At 36.4% G+C, this 22,724-nt stretch overlaps 1 protein-coding gene across 5 annotated transcripts in view; it reads left to right on the top strand.

Annotated features, from left to right (window-relative positions):
- FGF12 (fibroblast growth factor 12) overlaps positions 1-19,495 on the top strand; it is a 443,674-nt gene extending 424,179 nt beyond the window's left edge. For all 5 annotated transcript variants that reach the window (XM_039912529.1, XM_007668958.3, XM_029069513.2 and 2 more), the window contains one exon: positions 14,853-19,495. In XM_039912529.1, the coding sequence (XP_039768463.1) occupies positions 14,853-14,971 (119 nt within the window). In that variant the 3' untranslated portion in view covers positions 14,972-19,495. The remainder of the gene's footprint in view (positions 1-14,852) is intronic.
- Positions 19,496-22,724: the final 3,229 nt, after the last annotated feature.

Raw genomic sequence — 22,724 nt, 5'->3', positions numbered from 1 at the left:
CTCCTGTACTGAATGAAAACAGATTATTACAGATAAAGTGGTACTAGGATTTATTTCAGGAACTTAATTTCTGTTTCTTTTTTGACAAGAATATGAATAAGCAGAAAAGGCCATAGGTATTAACTGTAAAAAGGTCAAAGAATTAGAAGGGTGCGTGAACTCATTACAGACCAAAGGTTTTCTAGTTTCTCTCCCCAGAGTATTTCTCCTCTACTAAAGAAAATTCACAACTTTCATGAAAAACAAAGGGAGTAGCTTAAGCAGAAAAGCTGAAGCGTTGCCTGTAATTTTAATGTACAGTATGTGCATAACCAGAGAGTTCTGTAAAATACTCTGTGGTTACACTCAACACTGTTATTATTCCCTGGAGATAGTCACCATCTAGAAATGACAACACACCCAAACTGATTTGTGAATTTTGCTCTTTATCCAACTATACTTAAATCTAACTTTTCTCAAATTCATTCCCAACCTCCACTTAGTACAAGTCCTTCACTCATCAAAATAAAGTACCTGCTCACTTACACAGCATTAGAAACATTGCAGATTAATATTAGGCAATTTCAGATTATATTTAGTTAACAGAAAATGGAGTAACAGTTTTGATACTCTGGCAATATTAACTTCAGCGGGGCCTTTATTACTTCACAGACATCTTCCTTGAGGATTAGTTATGTGATATACTAAAACCTTCTTAAGATTTTTTTTAAAGACCAGCTATTAAAAACTGAACTGGAAAATTTTTTAGATAATTTGAAAATTATATACACAAACAGTTTTGTAAATGTTAAAACCTGACCAGCAGAATTTTAAGAGGGTTTCATTCCAGTACATTCCCAGATGATTTTACATGTGCAGATATGCCACTGCAATTCTGTAGATAGGGTCAGACATCTATGTTTCAGTGAAGATGACTGGATGTTTTGGCAAAATGATAATAATAATGGTATTTGTTAAGCGCTTAATTTGTGCCAGGCACTGTATTAAGTGCTAGGGTGGATACAAGGAAATCAAGGTGGACACAGTCCCTGTCCCATGTGGAGCTCACAGTCTTAATCGCCATTTTACAGATGAGGTAACTGAGGCCCAGAGAAGTGAAGTGACTTGCCCACAGTCAAACAACAGACAAGTAGCGGAGTCAGGATTAGAACCCACAACCTTTTGCCTCCCAGGCCCATGCTCTATCCACTATGCCATGCTGCTTCTTTCAAGAACGGATAGTGCTGCTATAATATTAGAGCTGGAGATTTGTCAATTGATCGGTCACTGCTGCATCCAGTAGTTGTTACCATTTTGAATTCTGAGTTCTCACAAATACATTCCCAACAAATAAAACTCTATAGCTGAGTCAGACTCTAGTGACAAACTAATAATTCATTATCCTTTAACCCTCCACCTTCTGTTCAGCACCTCAAGTTGGTCATTAGAGTATTAGGGTGATATTTTCAGGGAAATGGATTTGGTGATTACACTCTTCACTATTTACATTCTACACAATTCCACAGTTCTCTACACATCTGTACTCTTCCTCTGGAATTAAACAAAACAATTACCAACACAAAGTCTCCCTCATTCCTGCCCTTTCATAGCCTGTTTCTGCAACAGATACCATATAATTTGGCTCTTCCAAAACTCGGGTGGTCGTCTCTTTTCTCAATGTGACCACCCTCTTCAGCTTTAGTCACAACTGTCAGGATTCCTTTGAATTCTTGAGTTGAGTCAAAGTAATACCAACCCCTCCTCTTCTCCTCCCTCCACCCATTCTCAGTCATCTTGTGCAGGTGTTGTACTGATAGTGTGGCTCTTTTCCAAGAAAGGAATGCAGAGCTTTCCCAAACATTTTTAGCTCTCTGGGACCTCAAATCTAGAAAAAGAAGTGCATTTCCAAAGTGAAAATGTCTCATTACTGGGCAATAGAGGGTTTGGTTAAGAGTGAGAGGGGATAAACAGTTAGTATTAGAGTTAGAATTACATTTCTTAGCTCCACATGACTTCTTTGTGCTTCTTCCATTGTCTCTGAGAAGACAAACAGCTTTGGCATAGGTTAAGAAGGAAGAGAGAGAGAAATGGTATACTGAAACTTAGTTTTTGAAGAGTATGATATTTAATTTAATGGTAGAGCAGTCATATTCAAAGGCTATGCTGCTGATGGTGGGGTTGTGTCCCTGAGTGTGAGTTTCACTAAGAGAGAATCTCTCACATACCATGCCCTTGAAAATAAAGTATGGAACATTTTCTGATTCCTTACCATTCAGGGTGAGCATTGGTCAATAACTGTGTGCTTGCAAGAGACCTTGGTCTCTCTCCTTCAGCAAGAGCTCAGACTTCAGTAGCCTGTATTTTCTGGGACCTTGGGTTTGTCTGAAAGGGGACAAATAGATTGGTATCTATATTTATATATCTATATATACATGTATATATCTGTACCTGTATATTTATACATACCTATATGTATATATTGCAATAATAAGAGATAGTGATCTATACATATAGATTACTTACTACCTACAGTAATTTCTTAATATTGTAATGCATTTTAATAGTAAGGAAGCCCACTACTGTGGATGTGAAAATTTATGGTTGTTAGAACATCTGTAAACAGGCTAGCACATCTCTAATACTTTAATATTTTCCTCAACCCACCTTCTAGCATTGAAGATGAAGCCTTTTAAAGTATAGAAAATCTTCTAAAATGCAAAGACATGGCATTGTCCTAACTATTGACAAAGTCACTATAGTGATTAGAGTCATGAAAAAGCACCTCTATCTGATGACATAATTTGTTAAGATCTACAAGCATGTTGGGGGGCCATAATAATTATAATACCTGGGTTCTAATCCCAGCTCTTCTTTTCTGCTATGTGACTTTGGGTAAGTCACTTAACTTCTCTGTGCCTCAGTTACCTCAAATGTAAAATGGAGATTAAGATTGTGAGCCCCATGTTGGACATGGACTGTGTCCAACCTGACTAGCTTGTGTCTACCCCCAGCACTTAGTACAGTGCCTGACATATTAAATGCTTAGTGAATACAGTTTTAAAAAAGCATATTTGTTAAGCACTTACAATGTGTAAAACACTACACTAACCTACAGGAATACATGCAATATTAGCTAATCGGACAGAGTCAATTGATCAAGAGGCCCACAGTTTAAGAAGAAGGGACTTAATGCTAAAACAAATATTTAAAACAGCGGTTCCTCAACCTGTGGAATACTGAGGAAGTGCCACAGAAACTCATAAGAAAGATAAAAGCTATTATTAGGATAATAATTGAAATGTCTCATTATTCCCAAATGCCAGAAAGATCCTAACATCTGGATTGGTTACTAGAGAATATCATTGTGGGCAGGGAATGTCTATTATTGTATTGTACTCTCCCACGTGCTTAGTACAGTGCTCTACACACAGTACACATTCAGTAAATACAATTGAATGAATGAATGAAAGAACATCACTGACCAAACACTCCCGGAATCACAGTATAGCTTCAGATCTCAACACAGCATGCTCTCACAGCAGCATGTCAGAACTAGGAAAATGCAGGAGATGGCACCAAGACCGTACTATTGTCACTGACCCTACATTAATATTTGACACCATCAATAAACCTGGTCTCTGCAAAGTGCTTAGTAAATTTGGTTACCCTGTAAAGCTTATTAAGATTCTAAAACTCTCTCATGACATCATGGCTGGCTGGGACTGAGTAGTCGGGTCAAGAAGAGAGTTAGTGGAGAGGAAGTGAATGCAGAAGTTGGATATAAACCAGTCAAGGAGTTTAGACTAGAATGAGAGCAGGGAGATGGAAAAATGGCTCGAGTGGGATGTGGGATCTAGAGACGGACTCTTTAGTTTAGTGGAGACTTGAGGATCTTTGCAGACCAAGGTGAAGAAGTCATCATTATAAAATGAATGTATTTTAAGGAAGACAACCATCTCCTGGTTCCTTAAAGCATTCTTGACACTGGGGCAAGGTCGATGGCCAAATTATGTTTGGTGGCTGTGAGCAGGGGTGGGGCAGAGAGACTAATATTAGACCAAAAGAAAGATACAAAGGAATTGAGATACTTAGAGAAAAGTAGAGGCAGTGACAGTAGTTAATAACATGCAAGGAAGCCTGATGAGCACAAACAAGCAGGGGAATAGCACAGTCTAATAGGTCTATTTCATTTTAATACTGGTATTTCTTACCCTATTCTCTGACTTTTAAAAAAACTCTGGTTTTGTAACAAAAGTTTACCTTGGATGAAGCATCTCCCTTCCCCTTTACTTAGTTAGACATTGAAGCCCATTTCTATTGTAAAGACAGATATTCAGTTTGTTAATACATGGTGCCTTTTTCTTAAGTTAATTATGAAAAAGAGCACTCATGTCTACTAACACTGTTATTCTGTACTCTCCCACGTGCTTAGAAGAGTGCTTTGCACACAGTAAGCACTCTATATGATTGATTATTCAATTAATTATACATATGAAACATTTCATCCCCAACTTATTTTTAGTACACATTTAACAACTTTTTTGAAGCCGTTTCCCTGTCTGAAAGTGTTGGGCAGTTCATTCATTCATTTAGTCTTATTTATTGAGCACTACCTGTGTGCAGAGCACTGTACTAAGCACTTGGGAAGTATAATTCAGCAACAAATAGAGACAATCCCTGCCCCCAGTGGACTCACAGTCTAGAATGGTAGTTATTCATGACAACCATTACATAGGCATTTTAGGGCATATATTTAAGGCATAAACCTTTTGTGGGCAGGAAACATATCTTTTCCATCTGCTCTACTTTTCCAAGTGCTTATTATGCTGCACTGCACCAGGTGTGTGTTCAATAGTTACCATTATTCTTAAGCTTACTCTTAAGTTTTTTTTGTTTTGTTTTTTCCTGCTGATAGTCTGGTTGAAAGGTCCCTGCTCTGTGGAAACAGGAGGCCTGGGTTCTAGTCCTGGTTCTTATAGGAGCTGGTGATCATAGTTGAAGATTACACATGTCCTTCACTGCTCCTCAACCTGTCTATTCATTCTCTGCACTCATTGTCCCAGTGAGACTGGCAGGAAGGAGCTAATGGGAATGGTTCTGCAGAGGTGACAAGTACAATAATCAATTCCTTGGTACAGATTCTAGGGAAGTTTTACGTTATTGTAAATAAATTTTGTCCATTCAGTGTGAGGATATAGCGTGACCTTTATAAAATTGAAAAGCATCTGGAATATACTGAGGGACTCATCATTCTTGATGAGAGGCTCCACTCACTTGACTTTTCAGTAGAAATCTGCTAAAGCAATAAAAAAGAACCCAAAATATTATTAATCTTGCTCTAAAAAATTTATATTGCAGTAAGTGATTTTAGGTATAAATAGCTAGAGGTGGAAAAACTGGAATTTGGATTTCTCAGGGCAAAAAGAATAAAACAAAATGTAAATTCTCTCTCATCACTACAATACAAAATGAAAGAACAAATTGGAATGTAAGGTACAGAGCATTCATTTAGAAGGTCACATCCCATAAGTTAAGCGTGTTACCTAGTGGATAGCATCCAGGCCTGGGAGTCAGAAGGACCTGGGTTCTAATCTCAGCCACTTGTCTGCTGTGTGATCTTGGGCAACTCATCTAAATTCTCTGTGCCTCAGTTACTCATTTGTAAAATGAGGACTGTGAACCCGATGCGGGACATGGACTGTGTTCAATTTGATAATCTTGTATCTACCCCAGGGTTTAATAGAGTGCCTACCTCTTAGTAAGCACTTAAGGAATACCATAAAAAATAATTTTTTTCTTTCTTTCAATGTACTGGATCCAGAACAAAACAAGTCACTTGAAAAATTCAGTTTTTTTGTTCCACCGTAGTAAATGGCAATTTATAATTACATAGAACTTCAATGGGGCAACTTACAACCTTATACCAATAATGATAACTAGCGCAATGGCTACTTTTTCCTCTTGTGCCTGAACTTTTATTTCTGCCATCTATCCTTGCATGATCTATTTTCAAGTCCATTCATTCTGCAAAGGTACTTCCTGACTCCTACTATAAGCCTGTTTACTTCTCTCTCACACATTATCTTCCTTATCTCCCTCGCATAATTATTGCTTCTGCTAAGTCTTCAAAGGGAGAATAGGGATCATTTATATGCATGTTCCCTTAACTCTTTTATTACAACTCCAAATGGCCTTTACCTATAGTAAATGTATAATTCCATTTGGGAACATATTTCTAGTTAGTGGCAAGCTATGAAACGTCAAACCACAACATTTGGGAGTTGAGACATTCTTAATGGTTTCTAAATTACATTAACTGAAATATAAAATTGTGACATATAACGACCTGACTTCCATTATCAGTTACCAAGACAGTTAAAGATCTTTACTGGAGCAGCAAATCACCAAGGATTTTAGACTTTTTGTTTTGCAGGTATAGGCATCATATTGTAAGGTTAGCAGTAATCCTAATAATTAGTAACACTTTGATCTCTTCAGCTAGAAGCTGCTACAAAATATTAAGTTCTTTCTTGATGTTCATATAGGGATTTTGACCAATGGAAAAGATGATCATTATCCCCATTTTGCAAATGGAGGAACTGAAACACAAAAATGAAATAACCTCTTCCTGACCTCCCAAAGTCTCCTGGAGGTTGCAGTAATAGTCCTTAACACTCTGAATCTTTATTTCAATTGTTAGAACTCTATATAAACTATTTATAGTAATATCTGCCTACCTATTTATTCTGTAAGCTTGTTGTGGGTAGGGAATGAATCTACCAACTCTGTTGTATTGTTCCCTCCCAAGTGCTAGTACAGTGCTCTGCACAGAGAATGCATTCAATAAATACCAGTAACTCACAATCCTCTCAGTGATTTTTTAAATCAGTAGCATAGTAAACATGCCCATATTACACCCACCCACACACATTTATCTCACCTTCCATAGCCCTAAAAAAGCAAGATGATGTTTTATCAGGACAAGTGCAGAGTAGTTTACGTCATTCATTCAATGGTATTTATTGAGTGCTTACTATGTGTAGGACACTGTACTAAGCACTTGGCTGGTTCGGCACAGTCAAAACACAAAAAGACCTGGAATTTGTTTTATGTACTAACAGACCAATTGTATTAGCAATATAATCAGCATTATTTGTAAAAACAGCATTGTAGTGGCATATATTTAGCAGGAGCATAACACACAAGAGGCATAAATTCCGAATTCTTTGTTTGATCTGCACATAGTAATTTATTCAATAAATACAACTGAATAAATTGATGCATAGTTTAGACTCTTATGGGAAGCATGTTGCCAGTTTGCATCACCTTGCCTTAGGAAAGATGTAGGTAAACTGGAGCATATCCAGGAACCAAAGTCATTCATGGTTTAAAAGTCCCAAAAGGAAAGGCTAAAAGTAAATGGGATGGTTTCATCTAGAGAAGAGAATGCTCAAGGGTAAATAACTGTTTTCAAGTATATGATAGTTTTAATTGGGAGATGTTAAGTAGTTCTGCTTGCCCAGTTAAGAGCAAACAAAAGGAAATTGGCCTAAATTAAAAAAGAGGAGATGATTTTTGTTTGAGTTTGTGAAAGAACTCCTGAACTTTCAGTATGAAAAGTATACGGCAAATTGCCAAATGAAGTGCAAGAAACTAGTAGGAAAGCATACACAGCTGTATTGTGCTTGGTTTCAGTTGCTCACCCACCTTGGGTCTTGGAGCTGATCAATTTTATTTAAGGTAATTTCTTTCTGCCAGGCACAGTATTAAGTTACTAAGCACTAGGGTAAATACAAACTAATCAGGTTAGACACAATCTGTGTTCCACGTGTGGCTTACAGTACTAATCCCCTTTTAACAGATGAGGTAACTGAGGCACAGAGAAGTTAAGTGACTTACCCAAGGTCACACAGCAGACAGGTTGTAGAGCAGGGATTAGAACCCAAGTTTTCTGGCTCCCAGTCTCATGTGTTCATTTGCATTGCTTAGTAGCAGGTTTGAGTTGCACCAGGGACACTCTCTCATTGTGACTAACTGCATGCATCACTAGAGTTAGCTAGAGTTAGACAGATTTTGGGAGACATTTTTGCCTAGCATTCCTCAACAACAGGCACTGTTATAGTCTCATTGGCTTTATGTGCCACTGTTGAGTGTGATCTTCATTCTCCCATGCACTTAGCTTAGAGTAGTGTTTTTTTAGGTTTTTCATATCAAAAAAGTCACTTCAATGCTATAGGTGATTGAGAAATCATTTGAACTGATAGAGTTTGAGATCATGGGAAAAGGTGAAACCCATGGCAAACAATCCTTTTTTGCCCAGGTTATTTTAGGGAAATCTCTTTTTTTGTTTCCTACAGCATCCATGCTTTCCAAGAAAATTCTCCCCTCAACTAGGAAGGGAGATCTGGTATCCCCAAGCCTATGCATTCCAAGGAAAAGTGTTTATCCCAAAATAATATTTTCTAGATCATTAAAATTTCCACTGAGCAGACTTCTCTATCAAAAAGAAAACCCAACAAAAAACAAATAGTGAAATAATCTAACATGTTTTCCAAATCAATTCAGTAAGCTTTAGACATTTATCCCAAAACATCTAGATCAGGTTGATGTTAGATTTTAGAAGACTACATGAAAGTTGAGGCTTTGGAATGCAAAGATCAGTGATATTACCGGTAAAGCAGAGAATGGCACAACGGTATCTTCTGTTGAATAGATGATATGGAGATATTCTATTATAAAGCCACAGACTGAGCTTCTAAATCCAGCAAATTATCTTCCATTGTGTGTACCACTGATCTCAGGAAGCATTGGATAAGACAGTGTAACCGCCTATGTGGAATCTGTTACCACTGTAGAAAGCCAAATTTTGAATATCTAGCATACTGAAAATATTCCCGTTACTAATAATATTCACATATGCTTTTATCAGTCTGGCACATGCATTACATTCATAGCAAAGGATGAGACCCCCAAGTAGTCTAGGCCTAACCCTGGGGAAGAAACCCCAAGTAATCAATCTTGGTTCAGCCTAGGTGCCTGGCTAATTGTTCATTCTTTTCTAAGATAGGAATTTCTATAACCTTCTGCAGGGACTGGTTCAGCTCATTTCTCACTGTAAAGTTCAGAAAGTACTTTTTTATGGTATTCATAAAGCGCTTATTATGTGTCAAACACTCTTCTAAGCACTGGGGTAAACAGTGATTAGAACAGTGGTTGATATATAGTAAGCTCTTAACAAATACCATAAGTATTATTATTGCAAGTTAGATTGGGCAAAAGCTAGTTATGGGCAGAGAACATGTCTACCAACTCTGTTATATTGTACTCTCCCAAGCACTTAGTACAATGTTCTGCACACACTAAGTGCTCAAAAAATACCACTGATTGATTGACAATCCCTGCCCTCACAGTTTAAATACTTCACTATAAACCTGTAAACTCTTTCCTACAAACCATATGAACCTATTTCCACTTGTTTGGTCCTACAAAGATATGGAGTAGGTGGTCCTGATCAATCTGTACACTTTTTGAGAATGCAGCAAAGGAAAAAGGATGGGGACAGAGTTTGAAGTAACACCCCCCACAGTTTGAAAAGCTATGAAAAGACAGTTCAGTGCCAGAAAGGCACCTGTGCAGTGAAACTGCCAAAGAAATAATGTCATGATCTCAAACTATGAAAGAAGACCTTTATATAAAGAGATTTTAAAGAAATGGAGGTAGTAGGTCCACTGAGAAGGATATACAGAAGAAGAAAGCAAATAAACATTCATTAATTTAAATAAAATGAACCAGGGCAAAACATGAAAATAGTTATTTGACTTCTGATACATGGGAAATTGAGTGAAAGACAAAATGAAAGTTGGAGGCAATAAAGACAAAACATGCCCAAAAGAAGAGTATAAGAATGGAAAAACCCAGGAATATTTAAAGCATGGATACAAAGTTTATATAGACTTTGGGAAAAAGTTGGATAAAGGGAAATGGATACAGAAAGATTGTATGATTTTTTAAAATCACAAATTATGAAATGCATAGGAAAAGCATTATGGAAAAGTAGAAATGATGGGGAGTTGTTTGAAAGAGAATGAATGGTGACAGGACAGTGAGAAGGGCAATGGAAAAATGGTAAGCCATTTGAAAAAATGAAAAAGGGTGCTGTGTCTTAAAAGATGTGCAAATCTGTTTTCTATGAACCAATTTACAAGGTGTGCTTTTTATAGTTATTCATTCAATCATATTTATTGAGCGCTTACTGTGTGCAAAGCACTGTACTAAGTGCTTGGAAAGTAGTACATTAAATTCTGCCATAACATGTCTTTTCACTACATGTTTTGGCTAGGTCATAGCTGGTGATCTAGGCCTCTTAAAAATCCTACAACCCAAGCTCCCTTGAGTGCAGCAACTTCAAGGTCAGAAGATGGGATTTGTATGCGTGAGAGTTTGTCCATATGAGCATGCTTGGGGCACTAGACCCAGTTTTGCTACAGTGCAATTTTTTCTCCCCTAAAACTTTCTCCCTACTAAAATTAAAGAAAAAAAGTAACAAGGATTATATTGAAGATGGAGAGATTCATTAAACTGCTCTCGATTTCTGGAAGCATTAAATATAAAATGAACCTCCTAAATTTTAGAACACAAGGACAAACTTCCTGTTTCCAGAGGGTAAGAGTGGAGTGGGTTGGAGTGAAAGGAAGTGATTGTATAGCCTGAGGTTCTTGCAGATAGCACTTTTTCCTTGTGCTTAATTGTTGATACTTCATTTATATTGTTAAACTGTTAATTATTTTTGGGATTGTCTTCTCCCTTAAATTGTAAGCTCCTTGAGGGTAGGCAATAAACCTAATTAATTTGTCTCTCTACTTCTCCCAAGAACCCAGTAAAATGCTCCCCACACTCACAATAAATCATTTTTATGAGGATGAGGGAAACCAATTAAGTTCAGGGCCTGCTAGCTAACAACAAAAAAAGGGAAACAAGGTTAAAAGAGAAAAATCAGTGCTATGTCACTCAAAGGATAGAAAATTGCCTTTATGAGTTAATGTTTTATTGACATAATTAAAAGTAATAACATTTTAACTATGAGTTTATTATAATTATGTTTGAAAGAGCTGTTCAGCATCTCCTTTGAAGTCTCAAGTCCCACTTTAAAACAAGGCGTTGGATTCTGCAACATTTTCCAGAAGACTCTTATGAAACTCCCAAATCACAAACAGCCTCTGGATTCTCCTATTGCTAGTTTTTATGTCTATTCATTAGATGAATGCAATTATAAGATGGGCATAAATTAAAAAGCTGAGTATGGCAAATCATTGACTTGGTAAAATAGACTAAGTAGTCTTTTCGTTTCTTAGGTAGTGAAAGAATATTTTCCAATAATCTGTTCAAACAGCCAGATAAATATATGCTTTTCACTGTTGCTAGCAGATTCTAGGTTAGTATATGTAAACACAGACATCTCTATTTCGTATGATTAATGAAGATTCTTAAATGAAATGAAGCAGATATGTTGGAATCAAACAAATGGGTGCTATCCTTTATTGAATATGTTTAATCATGCTTTGTTTTATGTTTTTGAGTATATAATTTTCACCCTATATTGAAACCTCTTTTTTCTATTTTATTGTTGACTTTGCGTAGTGCTGATTCATCTTTCTGGGGCCAGAACAGAAACGTACAATATAGTAAATGGCTCATTTAATATAACTTTTAAGGAGTAGTTGTGTCACTGGATATAACTTATCTTTCCCAATGTTGATATTTAAGTCAGGGCATGCACACCTCAATTTAATATGTCTACTTTATTACTGAAAATTCATCATTACTCAAGCCATTGGATAGAATAGCTCTGTGAATGGAAAGCATCATAGTAGACTATAACATCCTAGAGTCTGTAATTGGATATTTATTCATTCTCTTTCCTCAATCTCAATGTCAAAATGAATTTATTGGTTTTACAATAAGTGCCTTTCTTATTTGTTTTTTTAAACTGTTACTCTAGTCCTTTTAGCTACCACTAAATAGCTAAAATATCTTCTCAGTTTCTAGCAAACTGAAACTCACTATGGAGCTCTCCAAATATACTATTTCTTCCTCTTCCTTAACCGCCATTCCAAGTGTATAATCTGAATTTCACAAAAACTATATCAAAATTCTCCGGTGTAAAGTCAGTGATTTGCAGAGCTGTTTGGGAACGGATGATATATGAAGAGAGATTTGGGGATGAGGATAAAGAAGAATTGCAGCTTGTGAAATTAATGAGTTGAAAACTTCCAATTTATAGCTATTAGGATTGGAGGAGAGGGTTAGTACAACACTATAGATTAATGAGCATCTGGGATGCAGGAGATCTGGGTTCAATTCCCAGTTCTGCCACTGGCTTGGTATGTGACTTTGGGAATGTCAGAGCTTCTCTTTTTCCTCAGTGAAATGGAGAAAAATACATTTAATTATTATGAAGACAAAATGAGCCAGTTCAGGTGAAAGCACTCAGAATGATAATAGCATGAATTTGGATAATGCTCTTATTCATTTCAAAAGGATAGCTGACAGTCTTTAGGATTTGAAGGTTTTTTATATATAATTTTAACAATAATCCACTATGTAACCATACTGAAAGGAGTTTACATAGGAGTGAGTTAATGAATATCAAGGTGAGAAGGAACATATTTCATTTTGCCATTGTCGGAAGTCTGTCATTATTATGATCCAGCAAAGGCAATACTCACATTCTTAAAATGTCACTTGGGTAGATCTATAAAGTAAGGGCGAAGGTAAGTAGAAAATATATGGCAACTGAAAGCAACTAGTTTTTATACAGAATAGATTTGTTTTCAACTATTCATGAGGAATCAGCTGGTTTTCATGGTCCATTAGCAACAGAGATGAGGGAACAGGAAACAAATGCTAAAGGAAACTACTGATGTCACCTCTCCTCATCCTATCTCATTTTTCTACTTCCTTTATCATACATTTTTTAATTATGTTTTTAGTAGAATTGCTGCATCCTGGTATTTAGTTTAATTAGATTAGACTGATTAGAAATTAGAAACTCATTGCCTCATATATTGGAGAGACTGAAGAGCAGGTCATGTAAACACCTCAAAAACCTACAGAGGCTCCTAAACAGCTATAGCATTTAGGCAGACGTTGAATCTGGACAGAAAAATTGTTTCAGGTAATGGAATTCCACCTTAGAAATTGTCAGTTACCTTGTTACTTTCAAGAGCAGAAAGCTGAGTGAGGCTTTTAGGATTAAACACTGAGTATTTGGATCAATGCTGTCTCTCATGCAGTGCTATTGTATGAAATGTATTAATCAGTGCAAAATATATCCAGTTTCATATTTGCAAAATCAGGAAGTCTCCTTTCAGATATATAAAGATACATATGTGTGGAGCCAATGGTATTTTCATTCAGTCGTATTTATTGAGCGCTGACTGTGTGCAAAGCACTGTACTAAGCGCTTTCCTGTGTCTGTATGTGTGTGTGTATGTGTGTGTGTGTGAGTTATAAATGACCAATGACATCCTCTTTAAGTAGAGTCTGTGTTTTGCAAATATCTTTGCGCTGCAACATGGATATGGTTTGGTGTTAAGGAAAAACAAGTATCCCTTGTTCCCCACCCAGTCAGATAATCGTATACATGTTCAAGTTTCCTTTGCTAATTGCAACAGTGGAATTACAGTGCTTCAGCCATGGATTTAGGATAGCTTCATCCAAGATGTACTAGACTTTCTCTAATCTAATTCCTGTAACTATCATTCAATTCTTAGCTATTTTCTAGTCATACCTTGGACTCTGCCATTAGCTATTTTGCCTCTCCATACCTTAGTCTCTACCATTAAGGACAAGATCAAATAAAAGCTACCTACTGCCCAAAATATAAGGCCTAGAACTCAGGTTCTGTTGTGATTATATGCCAGGATAGCAGCAGCTCACTGTTCTCAGGTTACCCTCTCTGGATTGTGCATGGCAATATTTGCTTGTCTCATAGGAGTATGATGAGGCTGAATTGATGAAGATGAAATGCTCAGAGGTCTATTCTTGGAAAAGCAATATAAGTGAAACATTTTATCCTATTTTAAGCAATAATGCAACAACAGTCAATAAGGCAGCTGACTGGACTTCAGAGTAAAGCAAAAAAATAGAGAAGAAAAGTAGATATTTTCCTGGATAGGAAAAGGTAGAGGGAATAATAACCCATCTCTCTATGTGTGATTCAAAGTATTTATTCCTACCCGATGAAAAACTCTGAGCAAAAGGAATGGCTTCACTTTCTTTTAAATGAAAACTTGCATATACTTTTTCTTTCTCTTTGGCCACTTCTTAATTCTAAGCTTGATGTCTCAGGATGTTGTGGTAATAACCATTTCTAATTAACAGACACAATAGTATAATATTTTCCCTGGCCAGCCAAAAGATTAGCAGCAAGTAAACAAGGAAAATCTTCCTTTGTCCAAATTGGATTGCTGGTAAAAACTAGGAGAATATTCTGCATTGTAATATTCTGTAAAATTTACTGTGCAATTGCCTCTTTGAATGATTTTTTAAAAAATGTTAGACAATAGTAAAGATTCGACGCTTATCTGTAAGTGAACAGGAACCCTCATTTATATCTCTAGCACCAGTAAGATGCAGACTTAGAAGGTTATGGCTGACAGCACAGGAAGAGAGCTGAAAGAGAGCTGTGAATAATCAAGGAATAGATTGCCAGGATAATATGATGTTGGTATGAAAGCAGGAATGGGAAAGAGGAAAGACGGAGAGAGAAAGGAGTGAAGATTCATTTAAGGATCGCATCACAGATGTTAATGGTGACCAAAGAGTTTTTTCTGTTTAATGCCCTGAAACTAATTTTTGCTGTTTGTTTCCAGTGTGCATGTACAGAGAGCCATCACTGCATGAAATTGGAGAAAAACAAGGACGTTCAAGAAAAAGTTCAGGGACACCAACCATGAATGGCGGCAAAGTTGTGAATCAAGATTCAACATAGCTGAGAACTCTTCCCTTCTCCCCTCTTCCATCCCTCCCCTTCTTTCTTCCTTTCCTTGTCCCTATTCCCTCCCAATAAATCCATGAAGACAACATTAAACTGGCAAGGCAGGACCTAGTGGCTAAGATCCTGAACTCAAAATCTTTCTTTGTGTAGAACAAAGAATTGGAACCTAACTCTTGCCTGTTGAAACACTTTAGAAAGCAACCATGCACACAAATACATATAGAAAATGAAGAAAAAAAAATAAATCAGGATTCCATTAACATTTTAAGGCCAATTGTTTGCTCTGTGATTAAGGGAAAAAATCTCTGCATATTATAATAAAGATATTACCTTTAAAAAAAAGATTTTGGAGAATTGAACTTAAGTGATCTATCCTAAACTCTTTTTAATACTGGCAATGCCCTAATTTGTGAGTATGCTTTGATTTCATGTTTTCTATGTTTATTTTTTACATATATTTCCATCTTTTTCCTAAAGACGTGTTGGTTTTTCACAATGATGATATAAGGAACGGATTAGCATTTAATTCCTCCAAAATGTTTACTGGAAACTCCACTTCTCAGAGTCTCCAGTTATTCTATCATTCACACCATTAAAGTCAGAGACATTTTAAGACCATAAAATATTGGGTTATTTTGGTAAAGTTGAGAGGGAAGAGTTCTGAGGCAGAAGGACAGTCTGAGACAAAATGATAAAAGTAGCATTCTAGATCATAGAAGGGGAAATATCAAACATCTATTTTTTAAACCTTGATACAGGACTTTTATTTTTTTAAGTCATCTATAAGACAATAGCTTCTATTATAAGATTAAAACATCCAGTCATGTTGAACATTTCAAGCCCTGAATATTGAATAGTTTAATTTTACAATTTAGTTGAATTCCTTTAGCTTGTGGATTCATCTCAGGGGTTATGTGACTATCTGAATTTCTCAGTGTTCTGAACTACTTCTGCCAGCTAGGGAAAGGAAAATAAAAAACATGGTTATTCAGATTTTAAATAGGAATATAAATCCAGGAAATCAGTAGATCTTACTGAACATTGTTCCTTTCAATCAACCTTAAAATCTGTTTAAGGTGCAATATATGTTTTCCTCAAATTCTTCAAACTCACTAGTAAGTTGTAGGTTTACAAACATTTATGTTAACTAACCAGGCACATTTTTGTTCCTTTTTATCTTTAGGGAAAATCAGGGTTGCAATATTTTTTTTGTTCATTTAACCATACTGATTAAGAAGCTAGAAATAGACAAGCTATTGAGAAACTGGAACTCAAAGTCACTCAGGGTAGTTTTGAAGTAACTCAGGGTGGAGGCAGACACATGAATGCTCATATATATATATATATATTTGGGAAAAAAAAGAAAAGGAATAGACTTCCTCCAAAAGATTTAGTGTCTGGGAGAAAAGTAATTTCACTTCAAGTCTGGAAATCAAGAAATGAAGAGAAAGAACATCAGATTAAGAAAGGACTCTATAAAATGAATGAGGTTGATGGTAAATCCTCCCTCTACCAGTTCTACTGATCATACCTATTTCTTCAATTCATTAAAATGTTGGTAGAAATATCTCCAAAAACTCTTTTAAAATTGTGCTTTACGACCTTAATACAACGTCCTTGAAGTTGGTTATGCCCTTTTTAAAAGACAACTTATTTTTCCCAACTAGTTGCAACTTCTGCCACTAGCCACTATTAATTCCAACCAAATACACTGTGTTTTTGTTCAGGGCAAGTAGGACATTCCTACTTCTGGTGTCAGGAATTTAGCATAGATAGAAATGGAATAATGTGGGCTTTCATTTGCAAAGGAAGGGAATAAGGAATATGAAGAGAATGAAGAAACATTGTTTAGCTCTAAATATTTTGCTCTCCTAGGGTAAAGCAATGGGGCATATTCAAAAATCCTCATGGCCTGTCATTAATACTTTCAGTTTGGGCATAACATAAATGTATGTGTCACTCCAAGTATTAATCAATGTAGAACATAAATCTAGGATAATAGAATAAAAACCTGAAAGTTAGGAAAGGCAATTTTTAAGTGTGCTTGCCTAGAGATGAACTAATGAAGGACAGTACTTCCTTCATTAGAAACAACCCCTAAAAAATTAATTACTACCCACTATTAGGCATCAGAGTTCAGACTGAGCAACAGAGAGCCACATGACTCTTCACATTTTACTCTTTGCTAAAGTCAGTTTAAAGTGTGTTGCAGAACCCAATTTGGATTTACGTTAATTTTCTTCCAAATTAGAAAAAGCCTCAAAATAACGTTTTCAAATTCAAGTTTGCCTTGTTACTTAAAGTGTCATACATGAGACCAAATTGTCCAGTCTGAACTAATTCACTGTTCGACAAGTTCCCTCCAAACCAGGCTGGGAGACTGTTTGAGGAGGAGATTGCTTTGCACTGCTGCCTTTGTATTATCTACATAGAACATTCTCAGAACTGTTTGTAGGAAGAAATGAAAAGTCAAAGTTCATGGTTGTTGAACCAATATCTTTCATTCCCTCTGCACTTAGCCATTTTTGAGTCCGAAAAACACTAACTCCCAAAGTAACATTTTGGATACTGGATAAAACAATTCACCATTTTGGTGATACCATTTCACAAGGCTTTCCTTAGCTTTCATGTTCAACAGAAGCCCTAATCCCTTCTGCTGTTCTCCCTCTCTCTCTCTGGGTGAATTCTTTGGACTTTGAATCTCTAAAAAAGAAACTGAGGTTATACAGAAAGAGTGTTAACTGGCCCAGGTGAATATAGACTGTTTTACATATTTTTAGAGCTTTTATTGCCAACCATTCAGGTCTGTAGGCTCCCTGCTTACAGTTATTAAGCTTTCTGGAAGGCACTCATTGTAGTTTCCGACACATAGCTTACTGCACACTGGAGCATCAACCCTGATTGTTCTCTGTGAGGCTTAGAAATGAGACATGTTTGAAATTGTGTCTGCTAGTTGAGAACTGGAATATTTGAGCAGAACAGAAAGACAAAAGGCACAAGCTTGACTGTAGTAATGGGCCTGATGGATTCAAGGCTTGGAATTTCCTGCTTTTTTCTCTCTAAAATCAGATAACATGCAGCAGGTAGAGCCTTGCATTGTTTTTCTAATCATTCAATAGATTGGCTCATTGAAGTCCACTTCTGTTTAATAGAATTGGGACTCAACTGAGGCACTTGGTTTAGAACCAGAAGATGACTTGTGGGAAAGTAAATAGAAAGATGAATTTTAACAAAATTAGTGATGTAAGACAACTGGAAGCTATCCAATCTCAAGAGAAACAAGTAGTAAATGAAGTGAAAATAATCCTGGCTGTAAAGTTCAAATATCACTACACTAGCTAGACCTCCCTGCGCTTTTATAAGTTGGGATGTCCCAAGAGGTGTAAGATGCACACCCTGGTGAGTCTGTTTGAATATATGCCTGGTCATAATACATTCTTTTTCTTTTATTACTTTAGTCAAATAAGCCTTATGCAAGGAGGGGTTTTTTTGTAATATTCCATTTAAATGTTTGAGCTGTTCAGTCCATTAAAGCATATCAGTGCCCCCTTCTCCCACTTACTAGCATAAAAGGCTGAGATCACTCAATATGCTAAATTTGTAAATAACATTTTTTAAAAGGAACATGTCTAAAAGGTGGATTGTTCTGCAAATATATGTATATAATATGCATCTGAAATTAGGATACTATATAAGGGTTTTTATTTGTTTGATCTGTGGTCTTTAGTCATAGCTCTATCAAAGAAATAAAGAGATTTGAATGCAAAAATTTATATATATATGTATATTTCTACTGATAGTAAAAAGTGTCACTTTATAATAAAAGAGAAACTGATAGGCAACACTAATAAAAGCACATGATCCTTCAGAGCCTAAAGAATTCTGGGTGCCGATGGTTGGAGAAGAAGTCATTATTTCTATTTTTTTTTTTAATATTATGCTGAACCTTTATTTCCCGGTAGACAAGATTGATGAAGATATTTCAGATAATGCACTTAATGCAGTGCTCAGCATAAAGTAGGTGCCCAGTACATATTATCGATTGATTAAAAACAAAGGAAAATGAGGCAAGCGTATAAGGTTGAATGCTTTAAAATGTGGTTCACTTCCTTTCTCGTAAATGTATTGTTTTGAGTCATTATAGCATTCTCAATTTGAAATTTTACACGAATGGCTTAGCATTCAGGATGAGATATTTATTTTGGTTAATTAACTGGTATAAAAAGTTACACTTCTCTTAATATAGCAAATAATTGCAGTAAACTTCACATTATAATAAAAATTGCGTGGTCAGTTGTGCTACAAGCTGGGCAGATTGGCTTGTTGATGCTTTGCCTTTGTTCCAAGCACAAATTGGGAAGAGTGGCACTCCTTTTAATGAAAGACTCTCAGAGAATTTGAAAAGGCAAACTCATCAATAGAATTGTTTAGAGCCATATTAAAAGGATAACTGCTTTTCAGCTTATACAGGTTCCAGACATAAAGATGACTAATAAATATGCTGTATGAGAAACTGAACAAATTTTGTTTCATTTTTGCATTAAAGCACAGAGAATAATATGCAAATTATTGTTTTAGAGATCAGGTTTATAAAATGTTTTACATCAAGATCTTCCTGAAATTAAAATAATTAAAGTCTTGCACTGCTAATGCATGTGGGCAAAAAATGCTGGCACTTTTTTTTTTCTACATTAAACTTCTTTGGGAAGTATTGTTTCCTAGTATTTATGCTATAATTATGTCTCTCTTAATGCTGTAGCCCTACAGAATGATTGAGGAAGCATATAGAAAAAGAAGTCAAGCATAATTTAAAATATATCACTCAAGAGGAATTCACTACTGTCCGTTACTGATGAAGACACTTGGACAAGATGGGTTCCCACGTATATGTGATGCATCTGCCATGTTTACCTCATTTTAGAACTGTACCATTATTATTTGGAGTTAGCCAAAATTTGAATTGAAACTGGAGTATAATTTTAACTTGAATTTAACAGTAACTTACTCCCCTGATGCTAATTTGGCCAGCATCCTACCCAAGAAGGTGCTTTTGCCTCAGAAAAAGGAAAGGCAAAGGGAAGAGTACAAGTAGAGAATTTGCTACAGTAGATATTAGTATCAAGAGTTTAACAAATGAGCCAGAGTTAGAGGGCAAATGAGAAAGGAGGATCCCACAGCAGTTTAGCTACTAACCATTCTTAGTAGGGATGGGAGAGAAGGGTAAATATAATACTCCATTGGCTAGCAAGAATGGGAAGAGGCTCTGGTACTTTCCTACAGGAGTACAGCGCATTAAGGTCTTGCTTGTAACATCTAAATTGAAGTTGTAGATCCTGCCTTTACTTTAAAGTAGAAGGAAGATAGTGATTCTTTTCTCTGCTCAAATGCTAGGTGTGCCCAGTAATTGGGAAGTAGAAGGAGTTAATTGGGTAATTATTCAAGCCTACATAGCGGAAGTGAAACTATGGTAATTTAGAAATTATAGGGGCAGTGGAACCATGAATACTAAAATGGGAAGGATTAAGATATCCATTCTAGTCTAGGACTCCTGACCACCTTTCTTTCCCAAAAACCTTAAGAGGTGGACCTTTTTCAGAGATGAACTGTCGATTAGTAATCTGGAAGGAGCTCTGGCAGTCAACAAGCTAGGCAAAAATATTAAAATCCAAGAGAAGCAGCATGGCCTAGTGGAAATCGCATGGACCTGATAGACAGAAGACTCGTTCTGGCTCTAGTCTGCTGTGTGACCCTGGACAAGTCACTTCCTTCTCTGTGCCTCAGTTAACTCATCTGTAAAATGGGGATTAAGACTGTGAGCCCCACGTGGAACATGGACTGTCCAACCTGATTAGCGTTTATCTATCCCAGCACGTAGTACAGTGTGTGGCACATAGCAAGCATTTAACAAATACCATAAAAAAGAAAGAGAGAGAAGAAGGGCTTTGGCTTTGTCTTGCCCTTCCTCCAATTAATGAGCTGTTCTGCTTCTTCCATGTAACTGGGTTGAATCTAGGCCTAAAGGCATTTATTTGGGTTTAAAGGAAGCTTGTTTAATTCATTTATAAAAGACATTTGAATTTACTTTTCAATTCCTGTTTGTTCTTTCTCTGATTACTAAATTAGACTGATGGCATCTCTGATTTTTAAAAACTGTTTGGAGCACCTATAAATTTTTCCCCTTTACATAAAGTGCCAAAACAAGGTACGATACTATGGAAACACCATACAAAGGGTTTCAAAGAACCCTCATTCTAACAAACAACTGGTAATTAATATGAAGAATTTTGCCATTTTAGTGTTGGCAAGTTTCTGTTAAATTGAATCTAGTTAGGCAGACAATTTAGATTATTGTATGGGCTGGGGAAGGAGACACCTACACTGGGTGGGATTTTCTAAATCATCTTTTGGCATTGCTCAAGTTCACCAGGTAAATACAACCCTTCCCCTTGAATTTTGTGATTATAGCTGAAAGTAATCCTACTCAACATTAATAGTCTTTGCATACTTCATCCATTTATTAATTCAATCATATTTATTGAGTGCTTACTGTGTGCAGAGCACTGTACTAAGCACTTGGAAAGTACAGTTCAGCAATAGAGACAATCCCTGGCCAGAGAGTGAAGATTCACTGAAATATTCCTGAAAATAGAGATTCCTTAGTCAGTATTTTTCAATCAATTAATCAGTGGTATTTATTGAGCACTTACTATGAGTAGACCACTCTAATAAGTGCTTGGAAGAGTACGTACAACGGACTTGGTAGATATGATTCTTTTCTACAAGAAGCTTACGGTCTGGGAGACACTCATTAAAATAAATTAATAAGGGAAAAGGCAGAGTAAGGATATGTACATAAGTGTTGGGTGGCTGGGGGTGGGCTAAATACTAAATGCTTAGAGGGTACACGGCCTAGTGGATAGGTGACAAAGAGGGGAGAGCAAATAGGGGAAATGCGGGCCTCTTGGAGGAGATGTGATTTTAGAAGGGCCTTGAAAATGAGGAAAATGGTGGTCTGTCAGATAGGAAAGGGGGAAGATGTTCCAGGCCAGAAGGAGAAAATGGCGAAGGGGTCGATGGCAGGATGATGAGGTTGAAGTACAGAGAATAAGTTAGTGTTAGAGGATTGAAGTATACAGCTTGGATTGAAGTAGGGGATCAGAGAGGTAAACTAGGAGGAAGTTCGTCTTACAGTAAGGAGTTTCCGTTTGATGCAGAGATAGATGGGTAGACATTGGAGGTTTTTGAAGAATGGGGAGATATTGACTGAACTTTTTGACGAAAAAATGATCTGGACAGAATGAAGAAATCAGTGCTTGAGTGAGAAGAGACAGAAGGCAAGGAGATTAGTGAGGAGGATGATACAGTAGTCAAGGTGGGGTACAATAAATGCTTGGATTAGCTTGGAAGCAGCTGGCTAATGCAACGGGAAAAAACAACAGCAAAAGGTAAATCAATTTTAGTTCTGGTCAGTGAAATGAAATTCAGTATTTTTTGTACCTGAACCTGTCCATTGTACTTGGGAATTTAAATATTGCTCAAGGTCTGAAAATATCCTTTCAGATTCAGATATGAAAATATTTTTATCCTGAAAATAGTGCCAATGAGAAATAAACCTTCCAAGTATTTATTTTTCAAGCAGTCACTTCAATTGGAGGATGTATTGTTAATCAAGTTATTAATTTCTTTTACCAAATATTGTGGAAAGGTAGACTCTCATAATCTCTTTGACAGATCCTTATCCCTCTAT

The sequence above is a fragment of the Ornithorhynchus anatinus genome, chromosome 7 (genome assembly GCF_004115215.2).
Source record: "Ornithorhynchus anatinus isolate Pmale09 chromosome 7, mOrnAna1.pri.v4, whole genome shotgun sequence".
Lineage (NCBI taxonomy): Eukaryota > Metazoa > Chordata > Mammalia > Monotremata > Ornithorhynchidae > Ornithorhynchus > Ornithorhynchus anatinus.
Note: the sequence above shows the minus strand (reverse complement) of the source record. Positions and strands in the feature narration are given on the sequence as shown.